The sequence below is a fragment of the Aplysia californica genome, unplaced genomic scaffold, assembly GCF_000002075.1.
Source record: "Aplysia californica isolate F4 #8 unplaced genomic scaffold, AplCal3.0 scaffold00898, whole genome shotgun sequence".
Classification (NCBI taxonomy): domain Eukaryota; kingdom Metazoa; phylum Mollusca; class Gastropoda; order Aplysiida; family Aplysiidae; genus Aplysia; species Aplysia californica.
Window position 1 is genome coordinate 125,348 of NW_004798168.1, and position 12,855 is coordinate 138,202.

The window sequence follows — 12,855 nt, forward strand, 5'->3', positions numbered from 1 at the left end:
GAGGGAGGGAGGGAGGGAAGGAGAGGGAGAGGGAGGGAAGGAGAGGGAGAGGGAGAGGGAGAGAGAGAGAGAGAGAGATTTGACAAGTGTGTGCACATGTTTGTATTTACCATGCAGCAACAAATTTTTCTTTTTGGATGTCAATGAATTGTTACTTTTATCAAGTAATTGAAAATTACTAAAATTTTTGTTGTACCTTTACGAAATCAAATACCTGAGAATTTTGTTCTTTTTGCAGTTGCTGGACATTATTGAGCAGTATGTGATAGGTCAAGGTCACGAGTACAGGCGTATCGATGGCAAGGTCAGCAGTCAGAAGCGCAGAGACATCGTCCATCAGTTCAACAAAGACGGGAACATCTTCCTCTGTCTCATTTCTACCAAGTGAGATCCTATCCTTTACATATCCTGTGGACATTGGAGGGGTGGATTAAACCACACAGGCAGTTTCAGAGACTGTAAAAGTAAAATGATGATATTTTCTGACTTGAAATTAATTGAGACTCCTCTTCCATCTCCCTACTCTGCTTTTCAACAATGATGATGATGATTGTGATGATGATGATGATGATTGTGATGATGATGATGATTGTGATGATGATGATTGTAATGATGATGATTGTGATGATGATGATGATGATTATGATGATGATGATGATGATGATTGTGATGATGATGATGATGATGATGAAGCATAGGGTAACAAAGCGTGGAACAAAACATTTTTGTAAAAATGTCATTAAGTTTCTGAAATACCCAGTCTCCATATAATTTTTGTTTTACTTTTCGTGCTTTCAACAATGATGATGATGATAATGATTGTGATGATGATGATGATGATGCTGATGATGCTGATGATGATTTCACCATCAGCTTTAATCCCATACCTTTGTCCTGCCAGGGCTGGTGGTCTGGGTCTGAACCTGACCGGAGCCAACAGAGTGGTCATCTTTGACCCCAACTGGAACCCCAGCCACGACCTGCAGGCACAGGACAGGTACGCAAACCTACTTGGCTTGTTCGTCTCGATGTTTGCTCTGTACCAGGGTTTTCTCAAGTGGCAGCGAAAGTCGTTTCTGTTTTTAGATTAATGAGATATATGGAGATTTTTTGTCAGAACACAATGTACTGTTTATGTGTTGTTCTTGTATTTGTAAACTCTCAGAGCCTGTGTTCTTTAGTCAGGGTCGAGTGCTGTATAGATGTCATTATTATTGGGGGTTTTTTCACGGTTTTCATTATTTTTAAAAAGATTAAAGAAATCAAGTGTGGTTTGCTCCTTCTGTCCAATCAAACATTCATCGTCCTTATCTATCCTCCTTTACTTTGTATGTTACTCACTAGTAACACCTTTAATTTTCAGCTCTTATTTGACCTATTTGTGTTGCAAATGCCGTAAATCTCTCACTAAAACAAAACAAGATGTATCACAGAAGTGTTTTGTCTGCAGAGCGTATCGTATCGGGCAGACGCGGGACGTGAAGGTCTACCGTCTGGTGTCTGCCGGCACCATAGAGGAAAATGTCTACCTGAGGCAAGTCTACAAACAGGTATGTGGTCTGCACTTTACAAAAAAATGTTAAAAGTTGATGTTTTACGCCCATATCGACACACATTATGATGACACTCTCCGAGATGTCCATCTGTGTAAGACAACCATTTTTCTTCTTGACAATGGACAGCCATCTTGGACAACGTCACATGAATTTCTCCCCTCCTCCCCCTCCAAAATTTAGGTGTTTTCATGCCCTCATCGACACAATTTAGTTAAGGAAGTGGGCTTCTGATGATGCCTTTTAGGGCCAACCTGAGCTGAGAGAAATACAACATCCCAGCAGAAAGACAGAGATACTGGATAAATTCTCCCAAATCCTGAATCAAACTTGGGTCTCTTGTGTGTGATATCGAAGTAGCTAACCGCTACACCACCAACGCCAATGACCATTTCTGTTTTTCTTCTTGTCCACTTCCCCCACCCCCCAGCAACTGGATGAAGTGGCCGTGGGCACGGGCAACGCTCGCCGCTACTTCCTGGGTATCCAAGGAGACAAGGACAACAAGGGGGAGCTATTTGGGATCAAAAACATGTTCTCTCTCCGCACGGGAAACTCTTGTCTCACCATGGACATCCTCAAGGTGAAAGACTGGCTTGTGTCTTGCGTGTCCCCGGATAATGTTTTCTAACGCAATGTTTTTTCTGGTGTAATATTTTCTTGTGCTAATACTTTCTTGAGGTATGTTTTCTTGTGTAATGTTTTTAAAATTTTTTGCTAATGTTCTCACGTGTAATGTTTTCTTGTGCAATGTTGTTTTTTTTTTGCTAATGTTTTCACATGTATTGTTTCTTTGTGTAATGTTTTATCATAGTAATGTTTTATCATAGTAATGTTTTATCATAGTAATGTTTTATTATGGTAATGTTTTATCATAGTAATGTTTTATTTTGTTTATGTTCTGATGGGTTTTTTTTACAGTAGGTGTGTTATGTACATTGTTGGGGGTGGAAGGGGAGGGGGGTTTGGGGAGAGGGATGACGGAGGTGGGGATGGAAGTGATGAGATTGGATGGAGGGTGAGCGGGGAAGGGGTTGGGTAGTAAAAATGCCTGTACTATTACATTTTGTATGTGGATGATTGGCATGCGCTCTGGTGTGGTTTGGCTCTTTTTATCTATTGAACATGTATTGTCCTTATCTCTCTTCCTTCTTTCCTGTGTAGGTTATGCTCTAGTAACACCTCTAGTCTTCCGGTCCTATCGGAGACGGACATTAAACGAGGAGGTCCCGCCCCTTAAATAACCTAATAGTGTTGATAGGGGCGTTAAACCCATACCATTTCACCATTTCATTTCTAGTCTTCAGCGGTTATGACACCTTTTTGTGTTGCAAGTGCTATGAAGTGCATATTAAAACAAAAAAAACCCAAACATTTTGCACATCCAGATCAGAGCGCTTTATTAACATTTTTTACAAAAACTTTCCTCAGAGAAATGAAAAGCTTGAGAAGGGTCTCGCCAGTTTTTCCATCGCTCAGTACATTCCACCGAGACAAGCTGCAGGTGGTGGTGAGGACTCGGAGAATGAAAGCGACTCTGGTGGTGGTGTTGGTGACGGCGGTGGTGGTGTCTCTGAGGGGGAGGTCAGTTCTGACGAGGAAAGAGAAGAAGATGAGCAGTTTCTGAGAGAACTCTTTGGCTCTGGTGAGTGATGTCAGTTTATTTCCTGATGGCTTTTGATTTTTTTCTGTTTTTGTATTTAGGTGATTTTTATGATTTTAACACATTGAACCAGTGTGAAGATCAGTTGTTGGTAGGCATGTAGCAGTGAACTCCTTTTTTAATCCTTTACTTTAAAAAAAAAATGTAAAAAACAATTTAGATCATTTTAGGAGGTGGGCTTCAACCCTGCCTGTCAGGGCCGACTGGGGCTGAGAAGGATACAACAACCAAGCAGAAAGACTGAGATACTCTATAAAAATTCTTCCCCTTGTGAATTGAACTTATGGCTCTTGCATGCAACAGCAAAGTGCCGAACTGCTACACTACAGATGAGATGCAGATTCTATTTTGCTGAGTTGAAAAACAAAAAAAATGATTGTATAGATATGGTTGCTGTTACTTTATAATGTTGATAGTTTTATGTAGATGAATTTTTTCCCTTGCTTTTCAGGTCAAACCAGACCTGTTATTTGTGTTATTGTATATGAAGGGCTCTATGACTAAACACACTGTATCCGTTTGTTATGAAACTGAGGAAAGTGAAGAAAACAAATGATTCTCTAAAAACAAACTCAGGCGTAGACTATCTCGTATGAGTTAAAAGATACAGTCAAAGTCGAAATTGTCCACCGATTTTATAGGGGAAAAGTGATTGTCTTTGACGGAGTCATTAAATATTACAAATATGTAAGGGGTGAAAGGGGAAGTGGTTGTTTGTCTTGGACAGGTTGCTGTTTAGAGCAGGCCTGACTGTATGTGATCTTGTTTCTTTTACAGACAGAATACCACTGACAGTTCACGGCCGAAGTCGTGAGAAGATTCATGGCAGTAAGAAACGAAAGCGTGACTCAGTTACTGATGACAGCAGAAGTTTGGTCAGACATGCAGATGTTCTGGAAGATGAAGACTCCAGTCTCAGAGGTGATGATGAAGATGATGGTGACAATGATGATGGTGGTGATGATGATGACAACAACAACTCCGATGACGACGACGATGGATTTCCTTTCCTTCGTCGGCTGCGACACAAACTACAAACTCCTCCCCCGAGGCAGATACAGACAGACTCCAACGTTCGCTGCCCAGATAGTTCTGAGACACACGGAGAGGGGAGTCCTACAGTTTCCGATATCACTTTCTCGACTGCTGCGCCGCGGACTGAGATAGACATTCCCACTACACGAGAAGCTGCTGGAGATTCCCTCACCTTCTCTTCTCCGGGCCCGTCTCGGTTACGAGCAGGTTCGAACCGTAGGTCAACCACGGTGAGATCAGGGTTGTCATGGTTATTTTCTTCTGAATCTGAGGGTTCTGTTGATGAGGAGACTGACGAGAAATCTTTGGTAAAGTCCACAAGTGATAATAAGGTCGCCAATGTCGTTGGCGTGACAAAATCGATTAAGACCTCGACAGTAAACAAAGCTATTGACGAGGCCAAAGTGTCGAAATCTCCACGACTAAAGGACAAACACGCTCACTGTGTCGGTAAAGGACGGGAGCGAGACAAATTTGTTGATGAAAAGAAAGAAGCCAGTAAAAGAAACGTGGAGGTGGCCGATCCTAAAGGGAAGTCGTCATCAGCGATATCATCGAGCAGTAAAAAGCGGAAATTTTCATCAGAGCTATCAGTGTTAGGTGAGTGTGTGTGTGTCATCTACATATTGTCAGTGTTAGGTGATTGTTTGTGTGTGTGAGCTTCATATTGTCGGTGTTAGGTGAGTGTATGTGTCATTTACATATGTGATGCATTGTGGTGAAATCAGGCGCTCGTCAAAATAATGAAATCCAAGAAATTGGCATTTTTCTGGCCGTTGGACATTTTTTTTCAAATTTCTTTTTTTTGCTCAGCACCTTTTATGTCCATTCAGTAACACATTTCTGTGTGGATGTTACAGAAAAACATTGATTAAAAGCACAAAAAAATGTAAATTTTCACTTTCCAAGGACTCTAAAACTATGGAAGTTACATAACTTTGGCGGCCATTTTCTCGCTGATTTTACCTCTGAAATCGAGCGACCCCCCCCCCCCCCCCTTCAATCACAAATATCTCGACATCTATATCAAGATAGATGGATATTTTTTCACCAGACGCAAGGCAAATAAACAGGTTTTTAGATGATACCAATAACTCCATATTTCCGGAAATTGATGAGCGCCTGATTCCACCACGTCGTGACACATATTGTTGGCTAAAATGTTCAAATGTCCTAGGCCCAGAAAGTGAGAGAGAAAAAACTATTTCTTTCTCAATCGTACCCCCCCCCCCCACACACACACACACATATTATACGCTCAGAAGGAAAAAAATGAAGGATGACACGTTCTCTATCTCCAGAGAGTGAAGGTGTCCTCCACACACACATCAACCCGCGCGTCGTGGGCTCCAGCAAGGCAGAGGATCATATGACGCGCTGTGCCATGCAGGACGTGTTTGAACTACACACCAACACACAGGCACCAGCTGTGCAGTGCGATCCGCTAATAGAGGTGAGGACAGCACTGTGTCAATAATGACAATTACAATAAGGATGATGATAATAACAATAATAATAATGATAATAATAAAAATTATAATAATAAAAGAAAAAGAAAAAATAATAAAAAAAATAATAATAATAATAAAATTGCATTTAAATAGTGCATATCTATGCTTTACAGCATGCTCTATGCACTTTTCAACTCTCATTACCCCAGCAGACTCTAGAACACTCAGAAAATTCTCGGCTGCTCGGGAGGCCTACAGTGTAAGCAGCTGATCAAGCCCTGAAACTCGAACAAACTGACAAGATCTTAAGCTATGCTGTCTATTGCTGAGTACCCATTCCCACCTGGGTGAAGTGAGCTGTCCTTGGGAAAGCCTAAAGTTGATGCACCAAAAAAACCCAACAAAACAAAACAAAGCAACAAACACATCCTGAAAATCGGACTTCAACACGAGTCTTTTGACATGGGATAGCCTACTTCTGGACAGACCCAGTCGGAGGGTAGCCATCACAGAGACAGAAAGTCATATCGTTCGTCTGTGTCACTAGCAATCCACTTAATTCCGATTGCTTACTTTTTACATGAGAGACAAAAAACTAATTTTTCGTTGTGTTGTTCCTATCAGGAACCATGAAAAGCAAGAAAATTGTAAGCTCTGACCATAGCATTAAACTGTATTTTGGTGATGTTGAAAGATGTGTCTTTGATAAAACTGTGGGAGGGTATAAAAATCAAAGATTCTCAAAATTTGGACTGAAGTGAGTTGCTTGTGACAGCGACAATATGAGGGTTCACAAATCAAAAATGCTGAAGCCAAGAGAGGCCTGCTAGCTGCACACATCCACACGTGGGAATGAACTTTTTAAATGCTAAATGTGTAGCAAACTCTTCTCTGCCAGAATTGGTCTAATCGACCACAGCAGAAACCTCAAGTGACAGTAGTTCTTGTTTATTCTGTTTTGCCAAAGATTCATATTTTCCTCTACAGATGTATTGGTCACTGTCAGACTTTGACAAACGCACTATTATTTTTATTATTATTGTTATTATTATTATTATTATTATTATTATTGTTATTATTATTATTATTATTATTATTTTATTTATTAATATTATTATGATTATTGTTTGTTATTATTAATATTATTACTATTTTTTATATTATTATTATTTTAATTATTATTATCATCGTTATTATTATTATTACACTGTAATAATATCCTACCCGGTGTTATGGCTAGACTCTTTATTGTTGTCAGTAGAAACGTGTTCGATTCCTGAGTGGGTAACTTATTTTATCACACACACAACCACACACACTCGCACACACACACACACACACACACACACACACACAAGCCTTTCACACACTCTAGCATACCCGTACACACACGAACATTGGTGTGCACACAGACGCTTGTGCCAGCAAGTGACTTCATATACTGTCATGTTTTATTGAGCCTTGAGTTTGTTCCCTGGTACAAACTGACAAATTATTCGAATTTTTCCTTATGAAGGAAGAAGAAGAGAAGGAAGATGAAAAGAAAGCCTCAAAGCTGCCTGGACGAACGAAAGGAGGAGTGAGAGAAGAAGAGCACAACAAGCCGCGATGTGTCAAGTCTGGTTCTTTCAAACTGTTGCTTGGTCAGACTCCGCCCACCATCACCAGGTAAAACATAGAGTCACACTCCGCCCACTATCACCTGGTAAAACCTAGAGTCAGACTCTGCCCACTATCGCCAGGTATAACATAGACTCCGCCCACTTTCACCAGGTAAAACGTAGAGTGAGACTCCACCCACTATCACCAGGTAAAACATAGAGTCAGACTCCGCCCACTGTCACCAGGTAAAACATAGACTCTGCCCACTATCACCAGGTAGAACGTAGAGTCAGACTCCACCCGATATCACCAGGTAAAACATAGAATGAGACTCCGCCCACTATCACCAGGTCAAACATAGAGTCAGACTCCGCCCACTTTCACCTGGTAATGATAGGGTCATTATGAAAAGGTCTAGAAAATAAAACCCCAAACCAATATGAATTGCCCAACTGGCAGGAAAATGTCAATTTCTTTGATTTCATTATTTTGACGAATGCTCGATTTCAACATTATGCCATCATTTACAATTTTCCTTCTTCAGGTGTCAGATCTGGAGCGGACATTGACGATCATGGTACCTCATTCCTTACTGTAGTCAGCCTTCTTGATCAGCTTGATTTTTCTCTTTGAGTTATTTGTTGCAAAGTTGTTCAGGCCATCTGCACATGATGTTCTCTGTCTTCCTCTGCTATTCTTTCCCTCTATCTTTCCAAGCAGCAGCAGTTTCTCTTTTCCATTTGATCTATTTATGTGGCCAAAGAATCTGAAATGCCTTATTCTGATCGTTTTGATTATGGATCTTTCACAACCTGTCATTTGGAGCACTTTTCTATTTGTTTTGTAATAATAATAATAATAATGATAATAATAATAATAAATTGCATTTATATAGCGCATTTCCTCAAAGAAGTGCTCAATGCACTGTTCAATAATACAAAGAACATATGCAGCGCACAGCTCCTATAGTAATCCTCTTTTTCTCTCTCTCTCATTTTGTCTCACTCTCTCTCTCTCTCTCTCTCTCTCTCTCTCTCTCTCTGTCTCTCTCTCTCTCTCTCTCTCTCTCTCTCTCTCTCTCTCTCTTCCTCACTCTCTCTCTATCTCTCTCTCACCAGTAAGTCCTTGAGTAAAGACAATCCCACAAAACTTATTCAGATACCCTCGTACACACTGATGAATTCACCCAGTCATAAATTGTTACAGAACAGAACAGCATGAATAAATGGTACTGAGAGAACATAATAGATACTGAGAGATTCTGAGTATCCTCCATATATACCACAGTGCGGCGGCCTCCAGTCTTCCCTCAAACAATTACAATGGCATCATTTTCAGACAACACTGGCAGGAGCTGTGCGAGTCCAGAGGCCTGGACCAGGTCGCTATGGCTCAGTCAGTGCTGGAGTTGAGCGTGGAGGAGAGGGCAGACATGTTGCGAGAGTTTTACTGTCGGAGACACCCACAGCTCACCGACGCTCTGACTGCCGCGCTCACTCCCACTCCCAAACTTCCGGGTGAGCTTTTTGGTGTTGTGTTACTGTCAGTCTTGTTTTTGACCCGTCCATTTTGTTTTGCGTTGTGTTTTTCTTTGTTTTTAGTTGGTGGGTTTTTTAAAATAACCAACTGAAAGTAGCAAAACAGTTTGTTAACAGTACATTAAGTCACTCAACCATAGGGCTACACTTCTGGGTTGTCAACTTTCCCTGGAGATTTTTGCCACTTTTTGAAAAATTGAAAAAAATACTAATTTTTAACATATCCTTTCCAAATTTGGTACACATTTTTATTAAAACCTTATCTAATGTCTGCTTTACACAAAAGTAGTGTTTTCGGTCACGAGAGCGAAATTTTCCATACTGATACTGTTTACGTTAGGGCTGGAGCGTTGCGCGCGCATACCAAAAATATTGGCGTTTGGGCCGGTTGAGTTCAACATGACACAGATACAGTTGCTTATGGTATACAAACTTGCTGGAAACATGAGTATACTTCAGCAGTCAAAGGACGGTGCTGGGGAGGGCTCATAAGTGTGCGTCTACATGAAGCGTGAGTGGGTGGTTGGTGGGTGCTCTAATGTGGTTTACTCCTTCCTTTCCTATCAAACTTCTATCATCCTTATCTCTCCTTTTTTTGTGTGTATGTTACTCTCTTGTAACACATTTATTCTTTGGCACTTATATGACCTTATTGTGTTGCAAGTGCCGTAAAATGCTTTCTAAAACTAAACAAGAAGCGTGCAGTAACATCGAGTGAGCGTTTGCTCGGAGCATGTCCTAGTCAAGATTGAGGGCTATTTAAAGATAAATATTATATTATCTCCCCTAATCTGATGTTTCTTTTATTATTCCCAGCTCCAAAGGAGAGTGTCAAAGTGAAGAAATCTGTCAAAAAGCCTCCTAGATTACGACAAACAGCGTCCACTAAAAATAAATCATCCGAATCCACCGGCAGACCACGGTCAGGGCGGGGGAAAGGGAAATCTGCTGTGTCTCACCCAGCAAAGTCTCGGAGAACATCTAGAGGCGGGAGGAGGAGGGACCACTTGATGATGTCGTCGCTGTTTTATGCGGAGACAATGAGGTGGGAGTCGCAGGAGTCAGTCACGGCTCATTCACCTGATCGTGACCTCGATGACTGCGTTTCCCAGAATTCTGAGGGATTCGCTCCTGTTCCCCACGCACAGCGAAGACGGGCAAAAACACCCTCGCCAAAACCGTCACCCTCCAAGTCTGGCCTCACTCGTATAAGGCGGAAAGGTCAGAGTTCGTCCAGTAGAGATCGCGACAACACAAACCTTTTTGCCCCATCTTGTTCGTATGTCCCCACCACTGTAGACCCCTCCCTCAGCACTATCGTCGACGAACTACAGAGTTGTGAAGATGTTGAGTCCAGAAGTCTACAAGACAACTCGGTTTGTCCGACAACTACGGAAGATGTTGATGATCTCCTGGTCGAGATTGGAAAAAGATCCTCACAGACGGCAAACAGAAGGAAAGTAGGTCATGGCGAGGCAAACCCTGCACCGTCTTCTTCTTCTTCTTCTTCAGCCTGGAGGACAAAGACAGGCAGGTCAGAGCGGGAAGGTCGGGATACATCGCGGGCTAAAAGTGGCCGAAAAACTTACAAGTCCTTGCTAGACAATATATTCTCTCTGTCTTCTGGGGATGAGGACATGGCTGAACCACTTGATGCAGAGAAGAAGGAGCAAACATGTGTAAATAAAGACCCACCTCACAAGTCAGAGACAGAGAAGCGAGTACAGATAGACGTGCGCACATCTCAGAAGTCGAACACCCGATCTACAAGTTCCAGAATCACGGAGCCCGATCTTTCAGCTGTTGCCACCAGTTCTAGAAATTTCTCCATTGACAGGGCTGGACCGGAAACTTCTGCAGGCCACGAGGAGGAAGAAAACAGTGACCAGGACAACTTTGATGACTTTTTGAACAACAGCACACTCAGAGATGACCGCATTGATTGTTTCGCTCCGTCGGATAAGAAGAAAAGTTGGAGAAAAACGCCGCTCAAAAGCACGGTTCATTTCAGCTGGAAGAGACGTTTGAACAACATGGAGGACCTGGAGAGAGAAGATGAAGGTCAGACCAGTTGGCAAAGAGATCAAGCTGGAGAGGACGTTGTTCTGGATGATTCCGACAGTTTATTTTCATAAGGTTTGGACCGTATAACACGGATAGGTTGAACACAGAAGACTCGAAATCACACACCCATCGCACTGTGTCTGCGATCCCGTTTTTTTTTCTTCTTTATCTTTGTAAGTTACCCCTCAAAGTCAAACTACGGATCCCTCGAACTACCGAGGCCAGTCCCGACAAATTCGAGTTATCCGTGTTATACATTTTCACTTCCTGTTTTTCGTCTTTCAATACATCTGCCTGCTGTTCAGAGTAGGCTACTAAGTTAACTGAACTCAAAATTTTGAAACACCCCCATCAACACAATTTAGATTTATTTAGGAGATGGGCTTTGACCGTGCCGGTCAGGGCCAACCTGGGCTGTGATCGATACAACTTCCCAGCAGAAAGACTAAAATACTCGATAAAAATTCTCTCCACTCAGAAATCGAACTCAGTTCTTCAGTGTGTGGTTGCAGAGCAACTAACCACCAGACCACAGACACTGGTGTGAACTGGTGAGGATAATTCACTGCAGGAAGGAGTTGTGCCTTTTTTATGACTGTAAATGTGCCTTAAAAGTGTCAATATGTACACATACATGTGTACATAAATACATTCATAACGTACACATGCTTCAGTTTTTCCAGTTGTATAAAGAAGCCAACCGTCTTTGTAAATTAACTTTAAAAATAGTCATTGGTTGTTGAATCAAGATATGCTTGTATAGCGAGTAAAGCATGAATGCGTGTTGTTATTGTCGTTATGGACATTTTTAGTAAGCCTATCTCTGTGTGAGGTGTGGCTATGATGCTTTGAGTTGGACGTATTATGTATGGACATAATGGTAGAGACCATAGTGAGGAGGGAGTGGAGGTTGTGTGTGTGTTTGTGTGTGCGTTTGTGTGTGTGTGTGTGTGTGTATGTGTGTGTATTATAATTCCTTTACAAGTATATTACATGGTGTCATGTATAAGGACTCTATTGAAAGACCAAGCATAGTCACCTAGTTTTACATGATTATATTTAGTTGTATAAACTATTTGTGTGAAAATAAATGTGCAGGCAGCTAGATCTACATGTTTATTTAATTTGTATTGGTGCATCTTATAATTTATGGTTCTGTGTCAGGTGAAGATCACATAATATAATAATTATGTGTTTTGTGTAGGAATGTGTGTGTGTGTGTGTGTGTGTGTGTGTGTGTGTGTGTGTGTGTGTGTATGTATGTGTGTGTGTGTATGTTAGTGAGTGTGTGATATTTTAATTCTTTTGCAAATATATTACATGGTATCATGTATAAGGACTCTAATGAAAGACCAAGCATAGTCCCATAGTTTCGCATGTTTTTATTTAGTTGTATAAACTATTTAAGCGAAAAATGTGTGGGCAGCTAGATCTCGCGACCTCAGTGCTTTCTTGACAACATGTCGTATCTCCATTTTTACAACAGTTAAAATGTGACTTCTTCTTGAGCTCACTCCTTGTTATAAACTGTTTTCACTTTTATTAAAGATGCAGATAGGACAAGAAAGCACTGAGGTCGTGATCTATATGTTTGTATTGATGCGTCTTGTCATTTACAATTTATGGCTCTTTGTCACGAGAAAGTCACATAATATAATAATTATGTGTTTTGTATGTAGGAATGTGTGTACATGTGTGTGTGTGGGTGTGTGTGTGCATATGTGTGTGTATTGGGAAGGGTGGGCCATGCTTGTGTGTTTGTGTGTATTCCATCTGTGTGTGGGTGAGTATACATGTACATGTGTGTGAGTGTTTTTGTGCAGGAGGGTGGGGTGTGTGTATGTGTATACATGTACATGTGCATATTTATCCATGTGTTTGTGTGTGTGTGTGTGTCTGTATGTGTTTGAGTGAGTGAGTGAGTGGGAGAGAGAGAGAGAGAGAGAGAG

General features: G+C 41.3%; 1 protein-coding gene across 1 annotated transcript in view; it reads left to right on the top strand.

The window, feature by feature from the left end:
* Positions 1-11,301, top strand: part of LOC101861083 (DNA excision repair protein ERCC-6-like 2) — a gene marked incomplete in the record, with an annotated part of 24,397 nt that extends 13,096 nt beyond the window's left edge. Inside the window, 10 exon segments of the mRNA XM_005110484.3 lie at positions 239-384; positions 902-997; positions 1,451-1,550; positions 1,984-2,136; positions 2,985-3,198; positions 3,994-4,851; positions 5,553-5,704; positions 7,219-7,370; positions 8,643-8,821; positions 9,659-11,301. Of these exon segments, the coding sequence (XP_005110541.2) occupies positions 239-384; positions 902-997; positions 1,451-1,550; positions 1,984-2,136; positions 2,985-3,198; positions 3,994-4,851; positions 5,553-5,704; positions 7,219-7,370; positions 8,643-8,821; positions 9,659-10,977 (3,369 nt within the window).
* Between the last annotated feature and the right edge of the window lie 1,554 nt (positions 11,302-12,855).